The sequence below is a fragment of the Epinephelus lanceolatus genome, chromosome 8 (assembly GCF_041903045.1).
Source record: "Epinephelus lanceolatus isolate andai-2023 chromosome 8, ASM4190304v1, whole genome shotgun sequence".
In the NCBI taxonomy this organism is placed as follows: Eukaryota; Metazoa; Chordata; class Actinopteri; order Perciformes; family Serranidae; genus Epinephelus; species Epinephelus lanceolatus.
Window position 1 is genome coordinate 25178800 of NC_135741.1, and position 19343 is coordinate 25198142.

Below are 19343 nucleotides of genomic sequence, written 5' to 3' on the forward strand. Positions count from 1 at the left end.
AACACACACACAGTCTGTCAGCAATAAATATCACTGCTACATACACCAGACTGTTTGGATATTTTTAGCCACCTGGATTAGTGTTGAGACATTCCACTCACATCATCGTGAATCTTTTAGCTTTCACAACATTACCAGTGAGCGTGATTGGCCTGTTAGATCTACGAGAGCTTGTTTTTAATGGCCTCAAAAACCAAGTATCTCAATGAGCATCTTACTCTGAGTGACTGTCTCCAATATGAAAACAGTGTTTTCTGCCAAAGTTACAACAGTTTTTGTTATTTCAGGAGAGATTTCTGTTTTTGTGTTTTATCTTTAAACAAGTGTACATACTACATCAGGTTCATAGGTACACAACAGAAGACGCAGGAGTTCTGATAAGACAGTCGACAGTATAGTTTCAAGGCATTTCTAAAGAAAGAACATAATAATAGAGAAAAAACATTAAATGATCAAAAGTAAATAAGTAAGTAAAAAACATAAAAAGGCTTTTCAAATATCAGTATATTTCTATTATGTTTTCAGAGTTGATTGCTTTTGTTTTTATTTGTAAGAGTGAGATAATTAAGAGGTGAGTTCAACTCTATTAACAGTAGAGGAAATATTAGAAACAAAAAAAAGATTTTACATAATCAATTTTCTCAATAGAATAAGAAAATGAATGTTTTAGAAATGTGTTGCTCATATTGTGGTCATTTATGGTATGTTTGAGACTGAAGTGGTGATTAACATCAGTGTGTGTGAGAAAGACAAAATACAAATCTGAAGAAAAAAGTTATTATTTCACTTGGAGAAAGATGAAAATTGACATTTATTTATGTTTAAGTAGGCTTAGGTACTATCAAGGTGTTACAGTATACCATGGTATTTAGAAATCATGAAGGTATGATTTTCAATACCATCAAAAATACAGCATTCCTCCTACTATTAAACTGATACGGAGATGCTGTATTGATGTATTGTAGTGCACAGCACTCGCCACCAGAGGTCAGTCTATACTGAAGGAACAGGCAGCTGAGCTGAGAAAGATGGCGAGTGGTGGGGATAACATAGCAGGAGTAGTAATAAAGAAAAATTTCTCTGCCTCTGTTTGGGAGTTTTGCCACATACAACTTTATCTTGAAATGACTTCCTCCAATTACAGAAGCAGTTTATCAGCCACATTATATTATTCAACACATTCTCATTATTCTGTGGGCCTTAAGTATTTATACCCAGGAAGACTTGTCTAAGTAGGCTGATTTCATATTAGAAACACATTATTGTAGGCTAGACAATGACATACATGCTACAGTAGCTCAGCGTCTACTTTTCAAAAAAAAAAATTATACAAATACCATCATATACTCGATACCTATGTGAAATTTCAGGAAGGTATGAAGATATGAAAAAATCGACACTGCCCAAGCCTCATGTTTGGTATTATTAGTTACACTTTGTGTTTTTTAAAGATATTTGGGGGCTTTTTCCTTCACTTGATAGGACAACTATAGCATGAAAAGAGCAGAGAAAGGGAGAATAACACACAGCAAAGGGTCGTGGGTTGGAATCGAGCCTGCAGCTGCTGTAGCATGAACATAGCCTTTGTACATGGGATGCCTTGGTATACCAGGTGAGCTAGCGGTTGCCCCATTAGATGCACTTTCTAATATGGTCACCTTAATATTGGGCCTTCGTAAGCAGGCTTTAAGCAGCAGGCAGGTATAACCCATTAATGAGAATAATTTTAGGTTGCAAGGATCTCCTCCTTCAGCAGGACACTTGCTTTGAGTTTTCAATTAATTATAAAGTCTTATACAGTGGCCTGTTAGACCCCTCACTTTTCTGGTAAAGGTTTCAGAGCATCTGGACCTTACAACAGACTGCTTATCAGACAGTGAGAAGCCCACGAGTATTTATAAATAGATCAGCAACAATCATAACTGCTTTATTACCAGATAAAATACTGATGTATTTCAAAACCTGGCAACACAAGACTTGTTCTTTTTACTGGTATGAAGACTCTTGAAACTATTAGAACTTAATTTAACAATTAATGCTTTAAAATAATATTAAAACATCTCAAACACAGCAGCATGGTTTGCACAAAGGCCAGCTGTGATGTTAAGTGAAAATTATTTGTAGTAAATATGATAAATAAAACCACAAATGCTTAGTGAAGAACCTGTCAGCCAGTTAATAAGCTAATTTTTACTATTATTAAAGATCATTTTTCATTATTTCTTAAAATATTAAGTGAGGAAAATTATGTTTTAAGATGTCGCTATTTCTAGAAACTTATAAATATCAGGTGGGTGTTGTTAAAAAAAACTGGGCTGTGATGACACCACAGAGGGAGCAAAATTCCTTCAGATGAAGTAGTCAGACTGCCACCTGGTGGTAGGAAGAGGCTATTTCACTTTAATGCAGCAGCTGCTTCCTGAAGCTTCCAGAAATGTCTGGAAGAGGAAATAAGGAAAACAAATACACACAAGAAATTCTGACAAAGGATTTTTTTTTATTTGACATGAAACACATCCAATGACAGTGTGACAGTGTTTTTTGTCAAGTAAGACATGTTGTTAGAAGTTATCGCACCATTGACTAGTTCAGAATGTCTTTGCTGCAGCTCGACGATGCATAGTGAACAGACAGTCGTTGAGGTATACATTGTGGGCCCTTGAGTTTGTTTTTGTTTTTGTGTGAAAGATCCTAATTTCATTACCTCACATGTACATTGACATTTTGTGCTTAGAATAACTTTGGAGGTTTGATATGCACGCCATTCCTCACAACACGACAACTGGAAAACTGAAATAAATATTAAAATGGAAATGGTGGATGTGTCAATTGGCATTGTCCATGTTTAGAAGGTTTTCATCAGGTCTCGGAGCCGATGAAATCGGGTGATGACGAACAACTTCAGAACTGAGTGGTGAGTGAAATGTTGGCATGGAAAAAGAATGACTTATTTTCACACAGAAAGGGCATCCAGGAAGAAACCTTCTTTGTCACGACATTGGAGGACAAAAGTCTGTCAACTTTCCCTTATTGAATAGCACCAATGTCTATTGAAAAGGCTTGACGGCCAGCATGACATTATAAAACTTTATTAAAACTTGTCGGAGTGAAACAGTAGCAACAAAGCAATTATCACACAGCAGCTCAGAAGCTTCACTTTGTTATTCATGAGTAACTCTAACGTGCCCCAGATACTGGCTCGCATACATGTCTTCGGTGTCCGTCACTGAACGGAGAGTGGTTTATTGATGTGTTGTGCTGTATGTCAAGCTGCTCCTAAAGGAAAACCAGCTGTTTGCAGAAGTTGTGCAGATTTAAAGGATGATTATATGAAGAAAATATGGATGAAACCCCTAAAAAAAACATGTCTGATTCCAATCATGGATGGAAATAATTAAAATACAGTGGTGGCGACATAAAAAAGAAAACAAATAAAAAAAATTCAATATTCTGGGATCATTTTCTTACAAAAGTCAAACCTTGTTGCACCAGAAAAAGCCAAATATCACTGTTGAACTGGTCACACGCACTCACACACTCCCTCACGCACACACACACACACACACACACACACACACACACACAAATAAAATGATACTGGGAAAGTGCACATCGTTCCCGCCAAAATAATCTGAAACCTTTTTCTCTTTTGCAATGTGATACCATTAAATTAACAATGCAGAAAAATGCTGTCAAGTATGAAAGATCAGTCAAGTTTTTATCGACAAAGTTCATATCCATGTACACATTAACACCAGTAATACAGTATTTGACCTCTAAAATACAGTTTACACACAACATCCTTACCCTCATTTATTGCCTCCATTTCTTTTATAAAGGAGGATTTTTAGCATTTTTAAATCACGGGTTGATTACTGATTGTTGCTCTTTCCTAATTTTTTTTTCAGTGTTACAGACATTCAGAAAGAATTGGTTTAAATGGTAATGATGAAATGAGAAAGGCATGACCGCAAACGGCTTCATGAAAAGACCAAGACACCCCCCTTCCTCTACAAAATGTGATATGAGTGTGTTTTGCGTTATAAACTGGCGTCCGATTCCACGTGAAAAATGTGGAAATAAATACGCTAAAGTACAGCTAGAAATGAGGGATTAAACATAAAGATTACTGAAGTTCCACAGGTTTAGTAAGGCAAAGTTCTGTCCTCTGTCTTGATATCTTATTTTTTTTAGAAATTCAACAGTCCGTAATCAAAAATGTCACAATGGTGCAATAAAAAGGCACTGACTTGCCTTCTGAAGATCTACGTTTATCTACTCGGCTGTGAGGCTAACGTTAAAGGACCAGCGTGTAGGATTTAGTGGCATCTAGCGGTTATGTTGCAGATTGCAACCAACTAATACTCCTATGCTCACGCTGCACTTTGCAAGCATTCAGGAGAACCATAGTCGATATAAAAATAACAGAGGTAGCCACCATGATGTCCCCCATTAATTTGTGGAATACCATCCTGGAGCCTCAAGTCTGGCATTTTGGCCATTGCCATCTTGGATTCTGGGAGCCAGAAGTGACCATATTTGGATGATAGGGTTTAGCTGTGGAGGAGCGAGGTGTGGGTCTGGCCCCACCCTTAATTACGCATAACTGTAAGCCTCAATAAATACAAATTCACCCCCTGTACAGCCTTCAGACATGTTGGAATCAGCTGTAGACATAAAACCAATTTTTGTACCAGGCTGTTAACAGCTGTAAAGTTGGGCATTTTAACTTGGGGGTTTACTGACTCACTCTTAGAGCCAACCTCAAGTGGCCAGTCGGGGAACTGCAGTTTATGCCACTTCCACGTTGGCTAGCCTCGAAAGTTGCCGCTTGAGGAGCACCTATGGTGGCTTTCAGGTGACAGAAGAACGAAAAAGACCCTCTTCTCCAGAGCCAGGTTTGTCCCTTAAGGACTACTGTAGAAACATGGCTGCCTAATGTGGTGGCCAAATCCCACTCCCTATGTAGCTATAAACGGCTCATTCTAAGGTAACAAAGACACAATAATTCTTAGTCTCATATGATTATACACTAATGAAAAGAGTTATGAATATCAGATTCCATTTCTGCCGATATATCCTCCTAAATCATACACACTGAACCTTTAAGTGAAAAATGCTTTTTTCTTTAAAGTGGGAAACTACACACGACTGAAAGCTAGCGGCTCGCTTCAGTTAAGCTAAGCAGGAAACTGGTGAACTATCCTGTCCAGCCTTTCACCAAAAAAATCTCAACTCAAGGTCACCTTACTCAGCAGATGGAGTCTGTCTGGAGTCCGTGATACTCCACCTTCTAATGAAGACTGAGCGATACACTGCTGACCGTCTAACCAACCAGTCCACTGCTGTGTGACCCCACGGCTTGTCACAGTTTTTGTTTTTTTGGCCTGCATGTTGACACTGATTGCATTCTAAAAAAACATGCACACCTAAACACCAGGTATAGTTTCAACTCGTCCTCTGAAAATTGGTGCTTTTTAAAAAACATATTAGTACTTAACAATCATAAGAACTATATAACAGGCCGAATTTGCCCATCAAAGATCACCTTTAATATCCAGGTTTGTATATTTATGAAGCGAGTCTTTCTTTTCCCACACCAACAAATAATTCAAGTGTATTTTTTTAGGACAGTTTGTAACGCGTGAATGCCGACAACACGTCTGCTGGCAAATCCAGACTCTGATGGGAGGTGAAAGCCACAGTGCACCTGGTAGAGGAAGGTAATTTGTCAGGAACGCCCCCGTAGGGCTGCACTCGCTGGTGGCACTTTTTAATACTGATGTGGATTTGCTCTGGTGAAAGCAGCAAACATGGAGGGGGTGTCTCCTTGAGGCAGGTGAGACAGGAAGTGGACTCAGAGGTGCGAGGACTTAAAGTGCATGAGGGTGAAAGTTCCAGCTCCTCTAAGCAGTTCCAGTGTGCCATCCTGCCTTCAAGAAGCGAGGGGGTTATTAAAAAAAAAAGAAAAAAAAGAAAAAAGAAGAAGCACACAAGGATGAATGGGTCAGGATAAAAACCAAGGAATGAAAGGAGGGGAGGATTTCTGTCTTTGATGAGAGCATGTTATTAAAAATGTCTTTAAAAAACATGAATTGAAAGCCATGAGGGAGAAGTGGGATGCAAGGAGAGGATAAAGTTTCCTCCATTTGACAGGTGGAATCTACTATCAAGAGGAGAGAGAATATCCTTCCCCCTCAGTAGATCTCAGTGAGCCTGGACTGCAGCGGTTGAGCAAGTGGAAGCAAAGAAGGAACTGTTTTCTGAGAGGGAAGCACGTTCTCGTTACTGGAACTGTACTCATTCCCACACTGTTTGGTGTTCTGAATGTGTGTCTGAGGTTTAACATCGGGGCTGCTACTGAACGCACCCCAAAGTTCTTCTCCCTCACGTCTGTTCTCAGAGCCTGGCTCAGTTTTCTGCATTTTCATCAGTTGGTGAATCACATGTTGTAGGCCACGTAGATGGGGTCCAGTTGGTCTGCCAGGAAGGAGTCTCGCAGGTGCATCCGCTGCTTCTCTCCTCTGGAGTTGATGGGGATCACCCCGGGGTCCACAATGACCACCACCCCGACAATGAGGTGGTGCTCCTCCAGGACCACGTTGGTGACGAGGGGCACCAGGTCCAAGGCCTCTTGCTCCGAGCCGCTCAGCTCCGCCACCACCACCAGCAGGTTGGTCCATGTAAACACAGCACTGAGGAGCGAGAGGTGTACAGTCACTTTTTCTGTGTGAACTACAGGCTATGGTTTTTCTCAGTGATTAAAGAAACATATATAAATATATACACATATATATATATCATGAAAATGACCGACTGAAGTTCCTCACCTTTCTGCAATGCAGCGGTGTGCTCGGGACACAGACGTCTCGATGTCGATGGGGTGATAGCGTAGCCCCCTTAACTCCAACGTTTCATCAAGAGAGCCCACCACAAACAAAGCATCATGACGATCTGTAACAGCAGAACAAAAGCATTCATTCATGGTTATAGACGATAGTGAGCAATAGTACAGATAAATAGAGAAAGTAAAAGAATAGAAAATGAGGTATATAAAGCAACTAAGTGACAGTGGTATGGTTAAGGTGCTGAAACTGAACTAACCCTTTAAAACACCAAAGTCACACAACACAAAGAAACTGCTGATCAAAGCAGCAGCTCCCTTGTTCAGCGAAGTAAAAATTATGTTTTTATCAATGGAGTCTGGCTTTGAAGGGAGTATAAATTAAGTTTCACTTTCCCTTCAGTTCCCTGTTGGAAATGACCGGATAAATGAGACTTAGATTATGTCGCACCAGTAAATAAAAGTTTTGATTTAGTTTGGCTGTTGTTACCGCGAACCCCTTTGACATAAGCTGGGTGTACACTGTAGGATTTAAGCACGTTTCTGACCTGTCACACCAAATTTTGCTGGGCATCATTTTTTGTGCAGTGCACAAGGGAGAGTGATCAACTGCTCCTGACCGGCTGTCGGATGTTTGGATAAATTTCTGACAGGTCACAAATTTTGAGCTAGTTTGTCAGTGCTGCTAACTTGTGCGTGTGTGTGTGTGTGTGTGTGTGTGTGTGTGAGAGAGAGAGAGAGAGAGAAAGAGAGGGAAAGAGAGGGAAAGGAAATTTGGACTGATTTATTTTTGCAGAGATGGAGAGAGCTCACTTTGGAACATCTGTCTCTACATTATGTGAACCATACCTCCACTAGCAAACAAACTTCTACCTGCCCTCAGCTCTGGAGCTTTCAAACTAATCTTAACTGACAACTGACAATAACTGGAGCAGTCCGCAGAGGCAAACGGACCTATTTATTGTCTATTTTAGAACCAAACAACATTTTCAAAACAGGCTTGAATCATTCAGTGTATGCCCAGCTTTTAAGTCATCAAGACATTTCTCTTTTTTTTTGGATTCTTCATTCACAGGAGGACTTCTTCATGCATTCAATGTATCATGGGGTGAGTAATAGATACACAAATGATCGTTTAGGGGGTCAAGTATTCCTTTAACATCTCTGGTTGTATTTTGCCATTGCGGGCAATGTTGCAATCAAAGTAGAGACATGCTTTTGATCCTTTTTGTATCACTATAATGGTAACTGGTTAACTGGTTATTTTATCCATCAGTAATTTCTCAATAGATTTTTCAAAAACTTAACATCATGATTCACTATATGCTGATGTCGTATATATAATGATTGTGGATGTTAACGATCAATCACCTCAACACTCCATAAAATACAGACTTTTTTTATTTGTCCTCTCACCTCCGCTCGCATCCAGCAGCTCAGTCCTCTTGATGAAGCCCAGGTAGCCCGTCCTGGCCCACAGTGTGTGAGGCTCCCCAAAGCTGAGTCTGGTGTTGAAATGATCCGCCTGCAGGCTCTCCTCCCCATAGATGGTGTAGTAGCCACTGGCACTGTGAGGGCTGTTCACCCAGATCTGAACACAAAACAAGACAAAACAAAAAGGTGAATGAGGCCTGGAGTATTTTATATTTGTGTGACCCCTATCAAAAAAATACATCCAAATGTATTGATTTTCACTCTGTGCAGGTGTATCCACACAATATGTTTCAGTCAGAGGAAAAGGTCTAATTTTGGTAATTATGAGCATCCCATGATCCTCTGATCACTCACCTCCCCAAGATGTGAATCTCCCAGTGGGCCTCTGGTCTCCGGGTTGACTATGATGACCCTTACTCCTGGTAGGATCTTGGAGGAGAACATAACAAGAGACTTCAGCTTTAGAGACAATACAACCACGTCTATAACCTCTCTGTGGCCTGTGAGAGCATCACACACATTAAGTCTTTTTGTCAATAATCAATACTTACAGTGCCGGACTCCATGAGAGGAAGACTTTGTGGCGCTCCTCGTTCCACCAGCCTCACCCTGAGGGACAAAAAAACGGCTGGTCAATCTTTCTGTTCCATCTGACCAACATGCCGTGTTTGTTTTCACCAGTTAGATCATGTGACAGCTGTCTCCAGTCTTACCTGTCATGACGCAGAGACTTCATGTCAACATAGACGGTGGAGGGATCTGGTCCAGAAGTGCCCTGAGGACGCAGAGAGGAAAATTAATACTCTGAAATCTAAGTTATCTGACTGAATCGGAAGCATTTTGACCTGTTTATCTTTCAGTAATATTTAAGATTGGAAAACTGAATGTTGACTAAAAATGCAAATGATACACAAGAATAAGTTAAATTAGGGAAAGGTGTGAACTCAGAAGATAATTCAGTGTGTGTGTGTGTGTGTGTGTGTGTGTGTATAAAACCAACCTGCATGCAGATGGCCAGGTTCACCCTGGAGCCAAAGGCAGTGCTGACGGCGCGCGGCGACAGGCCGAGATCTTTGAAGAGCTTGGAGAAGGACTGCGTGAGAGAGAGGCGAGGACGCTCCTCTGCTATTACCACACAGCTCCGCACACACGACAGATTCAGACCCCGCGCCTGGAGACACGCACGACTAAAGGTTATTCACACTTGGAACAGTTAAGCACAGACTGAGCCTGATGTGAACATGAACTCTGCATTAGTGGACATTTTTATCCAAAGTGCTTTGAGATATTGAGCTACGCTGACCTACAAGGACCAAATTTAGGACTTTAAAGTAAACAGACATAATCTTCCACATGCTGTCAACACTTACAGTCCATTTCATAAGTATGTGATTTATCTGTACAGTGACCATCTGCTTGAACTGGTTTGAATGGTCTGAGAGAATTGACAATGACAGTTTGTTTTTTCTTTGTATCGTCCAAATATCTCACCTCATTTCCTGTCTTCTCTCTACTGTAACTCACACAGAGGCATTAAGTGCCCAAAAAATAAATAAAAACTATGATTTTTAAATGACTGAATCGGAAATTAGTTGCCTTCACAGCAGATAAGATTCCTGTTTACCACTGTGTAGTTATTATTAGAATAATGACATAGCAGTAATTTCAAAGGGGAACCACATGTTGTGTCATTACTTCGGGTGTGTTTGAGTGTGATTCTGACCTTCAGTATCTCTGTCTGGGTGCCCAGGCCTTTGGTGCAGAGCTCCATGACAGAGTAGGAGCAGAAGGTGTCTCTGATCTTGTACTGACTGAGCGTGCTCAGCCACACAGGCAGCGAGCTCTCCAGCTCCAGGGGAGGGATAAGGATGGACTGGTGACCTGAGTAAACACTGGGCAAAAAACACACTCGCTACAGCAACAATGCCACATTTAACAGGAACGGCATGTTATGTGAAATATATTCTGTCTGTTAGGGCTTTTCCATAAACATGTGCTGGCTTGATTTGACTCAGCGTGTCAGCCCAGCAAAGCAGGGATGTATACCTCCATTACAACAGGACTACACACTGGAAGGTATGTCTTTGACTACTGACAGCTTGTCTTGTGTTGATGTTTAAAAGCAGCGGGCAGATAAACGGCTGAAGTCCCATGTTATTTTGCTGCGAGCGTTTTAGTAAGAGTAAGAGCCTTTTGTCTGCAGCTCTTCATCAACATCTCCCTGTAGCTGTTTCTACTTTTACTTTCCCTCCCTGTGGTATTAGTAGACTGTTTTTTATTGAAGAGTAGCCGCTGACAGAGTCCCGCTAATTTAGTGATTAACACATTTCAGTTCCTGTAAATTCTTCACAATAAAAGTCCCCCGTTATTTTGTGATTGAAAAGCTTTTACTGAGAAGCGTAACTCTATGCTCAGCACGTTTAAACTGACAATGGAAATGCAAATTGATGCAGCATGGTTTCTCTTGGTGTGGCCAGAAGTGCCAATGGGAAAGCCCTATGTTTGTGTTTGTGTGTGTGTGTGTGTGTGTGTGTGTATGCGTGCGTGCTACCTGGAGAGGCACCACAGGACGAAGCCCAGGCCACAGTACGGGTCCAGGCAGATGGCTATTTGGCGTGAGGAGTAGAGCTCACACTGCAGCTTAATGGAGCGGCACAGAGTGCTGACTGCAGCATGAGACATCTGACGAGGAAAAGACAAACTCTTAAAAACACTGCATGCTGTCATCAAAGTTACACAGAAAGATCCACCTTTAAGTCCCTCTAGCGAAAGCAGTTACTTTATATTATATATGATGATAAATGCATTATTTGTGAATTGAATTTACCTTGACTCCGGTCAACATGCCTGTTGTGGACACACTGAAGTCCAGGTAGGCCAGCATCTCGGCTGTAGGGGGTTTATAAATGTGCGGAGGCCGCTTTCTGGGGAGATCATCTGAGAGAGGAGGGAAGTGGATTGTTGTTATTTTCCTGGACAAAATAAAACACAGACTTGCACTGTTTTACTGTTAGTGCTGTGTTTGCTACTGGGAATGTGCTGCAACCTGGTAACTGTTAAGTGCTTTTTTTATGTTTCACATGCAACCTGCTGATCATATTTAAGACCACAGAGAGCAGCTTTAAGTCGACATTAGGCTTCCCCAACATGATCAAAGTTAGGCAAAGAGCAAACAGGACACCTTGTGGCCAGAAGAGGAACACATTTCTTAGTCTCAAGTTTCACTGCTAAATCCATGCACTGTCAGAAATGTGTCCTAAAGTCAGTGAAGCGCACAATCCCATGCTGACAAAGAACTGTGCTCAGTTGCTTCAAGTCATGCCTAATGCATCTAAGCTGTTCTAATTTGAACAGATCTCAAGTGATCTCCAGCACCTGTGTCGATGATAGTGGGCCACGTCTTGATGTTGACGCTGGCAGCAGCCTCCCTGGACCTGAGGATCCTCATGAGAGGCTGAGTGGTGAGGATGCAGGCTGCTTTGCTCACCTGTAACACCAAACAAACACACAGAGAAGTTAATTTAAAGATATAAACTACAATCCTTCAAAGGTCCAGTTTGTGAGATGCTATGGGACCTACTGGCAGATTTTTTTTTTAAATTTAACCTTTATCTAACCAGAAAAAACCTCTTGAGATTAAAAATCTCTAAGTATCCTGGCCGAGCAAGCAATATAAAACAGAAAATGAACACAAAATAAGATTACTACAAATGAAAGCTAAAAAGTATGTAAATATATGGAATATAATATAATATTCACAACTGTTTTCATTAGTTTATAATCACCAGAAACTAAGAATCTTGGTGTTTTTGGCTCAAAATGAACCCTTCATAGCTACATAGGGAGCAGGTCCTACAATATGTCATGTTACACTGCATGTTTCTACAGTAGCCAAGAATAGACAAACCAGACACTGGCTTTAGACAGGGTCTTTCCCGATTTTACGTTACCTGAATACCTCTGTAAGTTCTCCTTAACATTTGGAAACGGAGGGGTGAGGGGAGCAGTTGGTTGCAATCTGCAACCTCACTGCTAGATGCCACTGAATCCTACACACTGCACCTTTGACAATGACCTCAGATACAAATCCTTCACTCAAGGTGTCACTCAAATAAAAGGCATTTAATTATTGTTATACTTTATTGATCCCTGAGCCAAATTCAATTTTATTTGCTTCCCTCAGGGGACAGGACTTATAGGGGTCAGCAGGAATACTACTTCACTGAGTCTGGGTGGGCCTCAGTTACTTGCTTTAGGGTATTTCAACAATTCAGATCAATGGAGCGGTACATAAGAAGTAAAAGTAAGGTTTATTTTGCATTTTCTTTGCATATGATAGATGTTTTAGTGCTTGAAAGCGATCTAACATTGAAAAATTAAAGTAGTGTTACAATTTTCAGTGATAAACTGGCTGATTGTATGTTTCATTTAAGACAGATGCTGTAAGTGGCAAATATTTGCTTTGGTCTTTAGGAACACTGGATACATGAATTTCTGTACTATGCTTTAATGTTTGGTTGAAAAACGCTATTTAACAGAAGCATCATTAACTGGAAAAATCAGTGGTGCACACTCACATCGATGATCATGCGGACAGTGGGGAGAGTAGCGGCCAGGTTCTGTGGGTGAGGCGGCCTCACCGTCACAGGGATGACCCCCGCATAGAGACAGCCGTAGAAGGCAGCTATCAGGTCAACACCTGCAGAGCAAAAAAGAGATCAACAGAAAGCTTGGGTAAATTAGACAGCTGTACTTTTTCTACTGTATATTAAAACAAAGAGAGATGTCCGTCCACAGTGATCAGTGTGTGTGTGTGTGTGTGTGTGTGTGTGTATGTGTTTACCTGGGGGATAAAGCAGCACCACATTGTCTCCTGTGTTGAGGCCTCCTCTCTCCATGAGGGTCGCTGTGATTTTCTCTGCTCTCTTGTGCAGCTGAGCACAAGTGGCTGTGCACACTGCCACCCCCTACAGCCAGAAGACAGGAAGTATAGCTCAACTCACACCCAACAAAATGGATCACCATAAGTACCGTAACCGAAAGTGAAAGGAAGATAAGTATGCAACATCTGTGTGTTACTGTGTGTGTGTGTGTGTGTGTGTGTGTGTGTGTAATCTACCTTGGCGTTGAGCAGCACATACAGGACATGGTCCGGGTCAGTTTGAGCTCTGAACTGCAGAGCTTCAGACAGAAACTGGTGCTGGTAAAGAGAGTGTGACATCACATACACATTAATGGTGGACTGACTCGACACATTAATTGCACACTTAAAAAACACAAACAAAGTTGCATCAGTGGCAAATAATAATCCATTTAAAAATGATCCAACAGATAGAAACACATAAAAGCTCGCCACACTGGCACCTCATATACCATCCAACCAACAGCCCAAAATAAACTCTCTCAGTGACGACAGATACATTTGCTCGTTTGAAACAGTGTGGAAAAGAGGACGGAAAACATTTTAAAGTACGGCAAAGATATTTTGTGAAGCTTTTGACCTCTCACACAGAGACACACAAGCGCACAACAAGAACCAACAGAATATTTTTTTTGCCAAGTGCAGGGTCATGCTGGGACCATCTGCACCTGGAGCCACTAACAAGCTTTGGGCCTTTCAAACAAAGGGTCATGAAAACTTTGAAAAGCTTTGGAAACAACATGATAGTGCTATTTTTAAAATAAAGACAAAACAATATTAAATGTATTATTAGCCTCTTGATCAGTCGTGTGAATAAGCTGAGGAACTGGCCAGTGCACAGGATCGAAAAGGACAAGACGTGAAAGTAAAGAAAGTCCAGATAAAGGCAGACGCTAAGTGAAAATAAGGCAACACTTAAAGTAACAGAGAAATAAAGTTCACACTGTGACATTCTCTGGACAAACAGATATAATTTACAGTGGTGTCATATTAAAATAACGGGCCGAACTCATCCTTTGTGCCACTCTCTCTCACTCAGACAACAGGTCGTGCTCTGGTCAACATTGAATCAGGACTCACATCATGCAGACCGGCTGCTCTGACCACTCATCAAGCCATGCTACACGTGGGAGCATCACAGTGACACAGCGAGCAGAGGTGCACACCGAAATGTTCCTAATTATTACTTTTACTGTGGGGTTTATTTTAGGATGTTAGCATAATGCATCACAGTGTATGATTATATAGTCTTCAGCGGTCACATGTGGTGAGAGACATATAGATCTGCTCAAAGTCTCTGTTACCTCCTTAAAGCAAGAAAGATGAGAAACTTCACTTTGAGGGCACTACATTAATGTCACGTAATTTGTTTGGCAGAGCTCGGCAGCTGCTGGCCAATTCCCATCTTAGAGGTGATGGCAGAGAGAGTCTATTATGGGACACTAATAAATGCAGAGCGGTATTTAACTTCATTTTTAATATATTTCTCTGTATTAGTTTAATCGTGTGGACCCCTGCTGGCCAAGGAACCAGCCTGGACAGTCATCTCTGTGCGTCGGGCCAAAGCTGCTGCTGGTGGCCATCAGGCTGTCGCGGCTGCAAAAGCACATCTGACTGACAGAAGCAGCAGGAGCAAAGACGAGTGGGAGGGGGGGGGGTCAGGCTAGAGCCTTACCATCATGGTGGGCCACATACAGAGCTAAAGCCCAACCCAAGCAAAGTTAAAGGCAGAACAACAACAATAACAGAGATTTAGGATCAGACATCAGCATCCATTTTCCCCTGACTGTTACAGAGTCATCTTTAACCTGGCAAACACATTCAGAGCTTTTACAGTTTACACATCAGCTGTATAGATTTGTGTTTCCATGTTGTTAAGATTACTTTTAATAATCAATTTACGAATTAATGGGCTATAAAAACATAAGGGAATAATTAACAGAATATCTCAATTTCATAGAGCCCGATGTTACATCATCAGAAGATATTCACCTTACAATGTTGTTGAAACAGCATCACATATTTGGCTTCTTGATAAATCAAACAATTAAATTAATTATCAAAATAGTTGCCAAATATTAATCTACTAATTATTGCAGCTCTAACATAGTGTGTAACATACAGCAACTAGTTACAACAACAGTATTAAGTTTATCAGTAAAAATGTTGTAACACAAGTTGTCATAAGCTGCGGTTACACTGACAATATTTCTTCAATCCAATTAACTGATCAGAGATTCCAACTTAACTGTTTACATGGACATTAAATGACGTGATCTGATGTGCGTTAACATGCCTCACCTTTTTTGAGAAAATTCAATTCATTCAATAAACAAAGTAAAGAAGGAGAAGAGGTGGTTCTGCCTGTTAATACAATTTAGCATTAAGTAACCCAACTAATTACAGCTGCAAATTACAGATGTCCCTTAAACACCTTACATGCAGACTATCTGTAGATGCTATAATTTACTAATGTTTCCTAAATGTCTCATGTGCAGGCTACTGCTACTGGTAGGGATAGACGATTGTTATGTCCAGCGACTCCACAGTTCAGCTGGCAACAATACAGAGGACTACTGTTTCAATTTTTTTTTTAAATTTCTGAGCTATTCTGTTAAAATCAGCAGAGAGAGGCCAACCAGAGAGAAACCTTAAGATTACGCATATATGCAGTAATATTTTTCTACTGAAAAGATTATCAAAGGTTTGCACCACCCCTCTCAAGCCGACTGAAAATGCTATCTTTGATTAAGGTGGTTACATGAGACACTTTTATTCTTATTTGGCTATTATTCTGATTATTAGGGTCGATGTAAACGCACTTATTGATCGTTTTGGTTATAACAATTCACATATATTCAACTGTTGAAAAAGGGACATCCATTTTCCTGACACCTTGCTGAAAATATCTTACTAAACTTCTGATAACTATTCTTGGGTCGGTGTGGTCAAAGTGTGGTTCATGGTCTGTGTTGCAAACAGTACCTTTCTGATCAGGTCCTGGTCCTCCACCACACCCAGCTCTCTGCCTGTAGCCTGGGCAATCCGCTTCCCTGCCACCAAGTTCCCGACCAGCATTGAAGCCGGGCCGACATCCACTGAACAGATTGATGACAATCAGATTTTAATTTGATGACATACTTACAACATCGACTTTGTCTTTGGTTTGATGTTTAACAGTAAGCATCAGTAAATATGGTCTACGGCGGCCTACCTGGCTGTTTCTGGCGTGGCTTGGGCATGTTGGTGACACAGGTGTGCGGGCACATGAGGATATTACAGGGGTGCAGGTTTCCCTCCAGGAAGTTCTGCTTCGTTTCACAGATGTGGATGCCTCCGAGGGGCGTCTTTGGGAGGGTGTTGGCCGGGACGAGTGCGAGGCAGTACAGGCCGACCTGGTGGATACTGTCAATGGCCTGTGAAGAAAAAACAAAGTAGACACAGTTTATCAGACACTGTCCTTATGAGAAAAGGCTGCTAAGTGTTGTTTCTCATTGTGTATGTTTTAAGGTTTAAGGTTTGAGAAACTCTGTACAAACAAGTCTTTTTATCTTTAAAACTTATTCAAACCTTTTTGAAAGGCACATAACTAGAGGCACAAAAGGGAGAATCTGTCACATAACCAGAGTTAGAACACATAATAACACATCATAACAAGGAATAAAATGTATTGAAAATTTAAACCAAGTGATGCTTCATATTCGATTTTACCTGCAGCACTCGACTCATCCACTGGAAGCTGTCCTCCTCACTGGCGTCAGGCCTCTGCTCCGCCACAATCACTATCCTCTCATCATAAAACACCGTCACTGAGAACACAGCGATCCTGCATGAATGACAACAGAGAAATGAGCACTCACCCAGGGAGAGGCTGCAGGATGTTAAGAGTTGTTCAGCTGGGCGTTTACCAAAAAAAATATTTTTTATTGTTTTACTTCATTTAAGTAGTTAAATTTACATTTAAATTGCTGCATGCCCAAAATACCAAATACTCAAAAAGAAGAGATTATCAATTTAAGGGGATATACAGGAACTATTTTTCTTACCTATTTCCCAATAAAATATCACAAACATATAATTTCATATGCATCCACGCACCCAGTTATGGGGTGAAATTGTTCTCACACACACACACACACACACACACACACACACACACACACACACACACATATAAAGCACACTGGCTCACAGGGAGCAGTCAGTGTCTCACCTCCCCCTGTAAACTGTTTTGACAGGCTCCACTGCCAGCGCAGTGGCCACCAGGTCGTCAGCGTTGTGGCGCCGCCCGCTCACCATCAGCAGCCCTTCAATCTTCCCCACAACAAACACCAGACTGCCCTGTGGAGCAAACAGTTTAACTCAACAAGGATGCATCACGCCTCCTTTCTTCAGTCAAAATTTCAGAAAGATAACTCTTTATTTTAATCTCTGTGTGCCTTACCGGTCCTACAAATCCAAGCAGACCAGTCCGAGTGAAGGGAATTTCTCCTATGGGTGCTCCAGCTTGGTTGACAGGGATCACCTACAGATAAGCAGAGAAATCAAAGATTGGTCTCAAATGCTTACAATAAACATTGTGCTAACAGTTTAGTTCAGAGGTGGTTTACCTAAAAATACTTGAGTGAAAAAAAGTGCTGGACAGAAACATGGATATGTGAATAAATACAATGCAACAGTTTCATTGTGACTGTGTCTCCATCTAGTGGACCATTTAAACTTGTGCTTCCTTCCCATTCATCCATTTTCTAAACCAGATATTCCTGTGCAGGGTGGAGGGAGACTGGAGCCGAATCCGCACACACTCAACAAGAGGCAGGGGACACCCTCAGCAGGTGGTCAGAAAGTTCATTCTCAAGAGTTAATATGACTTTTTAAAGGTGCCATATTATGCTCACTCTCAGGTTCATACATGTATTTTGGATTTCCTACTAGATCATGATTACATGCTTTCCCCTGACCTGTTTTTTAATTCTGTTCTGTTTCTCTAATGCAGCAGGTGTGGGCGGGGGGTTGTCCCTGTTGTGAAAACCTGGGCTCAGTGCTCTTGGGCTATGGAACCCTGTCAGTCTGACTGAGACACTTTCTCTCCTCAATGCATTGTTTGTCACCTTCACACTTCCAACACACTACAAGCAGCAACTCTGCAGACACACACTTTCACTACTGATTGCTACTTTAGTTTGATTTTGTGTTTCCTGTGTTTGAAATGATTCTTTTTTATCTAAATAAATTATTCATCATTTTGCCTTCAGACTGCATCCCTCTTTTTTGTCGTGTCCTTAGAGCCAGGTCATGACAAAATTGGGGGCTCGTCCATCCTTTGAGGCCTGTTTTTGCACAAGGTGGTATGTAGCTTTGGTGTGTGATTTGTTACTGAGATTGTTTATGACTGTTTGGTTGCAATTTGTTCCGCAGATTGGCTTGTGTGTAGCGCATTTTGACACTGGTCCAAATTTGTGAATGAAGTGGTCGTCATAGCTGACGTCACTTGGTTTTGAAAGGGTTTCCCTGAGGAGTCCCGAGAGTGCGTTCTGGCATGTATAATTCCTTTGTGTCCTGTAGCAGGAAATAGGTGCTTTTGTTGGGGGAGTCGCAGTGATTTGTAATCGTTTTTTTGCATGATTATTTGGGTTGCATGGACTGAGGAAGTTTTTTGGGGGGGTTTCTGTGTGAAGAGGTAAATCAATGTAAGGTGAGTGTTGTCTGGCTGGTGTGCTTAAAGTTACTTTGACACAAACGGGTATTCCCCTGTCAGGTTCAGTGGGGTTACCCCTTTGGGTTTCGTCTTGTTTGTTGTTTTACTTGTTTTACTTGTTAGAATATATCTGTATTCACTCTCTGTCTGAAACGCTCTGTTAGCGCATCTCTTAAAGCTTCGCCTCCTAAAAAAGCCAAGTCTGCACCGACTGGTCAGTGTTTACGGGTCTTCCACATTTGTGCTCTCGACGTCTCTTTGCTGTCATTGCAGCCAGAGTAGTGTAAAGACAACAGCTTAGTCCATGTTTACTTCCTTTCAGCTGATGTCATTCACACACACTGCAAAAGATTCTAACAGGAAATACAAAGGGACCAATTTGGAACAGTTATGTTGTAAAGTTTGAAATGGTCTATATGGTATAATTTCGATATGGCAACTTCACG

The 19343-nt window shown here is 41.3% G+C and overlaps 1 protein-coding gene across 1 annotated transcript in view; it reads right to left on the reverse strand.

Moving 5' to 3' along the window:
- Positions 1-5883: 5883 nt before the first annotated feature.
- The window catches only part of dip2ba (disco-interacting protein 2 homolog Ba), a 51586-nt gene continuing 38126 nt past the window's right edge, over positions 5884-19343 (reverse strand). Inside the window, exons 20-38 of the mRNA XM_033628693.2 lie at positions 17644-17724; positions 17413-17540; positions 16911-17025; positions 16414-16615; positions 16185-16297; positions 13398-13478; positions 13122-13245; positions 12856-12977; positions 11654-11765; positions 11106-11215; positions 10830-10960; positions 10002-10170; positions 9279-9449; positions 8992-9053; positions 8830-8887; positions 8633-8707; positions 8261-8435; positions 6831-6954; positions 5884-6695 (exon numbers count right to left, since the gene is read on the reverse strand). Coding sequence (XP_033484584.1) covers positions 6443-6695; positions 6831-6954; positions 8261-8435; positions 8633-8707; positions 8830-8887; positions 8992-9053; positions 9279-9449; positions 10002-10170; positions 10830-10960; positions 11106-11215; positions 11654-11765; positions 12856-12977; positions 13122-13245; positions 13398-13478; positions 16185-16297; positions 16414-16615; positions 16911-17025; positions 17413-17540; positions 17644-17724 — 2406 coding nt within the window. The 3' untranslated portion in view covers positions 5884-6442. The remainder of the gene's footprint in view (positions 6696-6830; positions 6955-8260; positions 8436-8632; positions 8708-8829; positions 8888-8991; positions 9054-9278; positions 9450-10001; positions 10171-10829; positions 10961-11105; positions 11216-11653; positions 11766-12855; positions 12978-13121; positions 13246-13397; positions 13479-16184; positions 16298-16413; positions 16616-16910; positions 17026-17412; positions 17541-17643; positions 17725-19343) is intronic.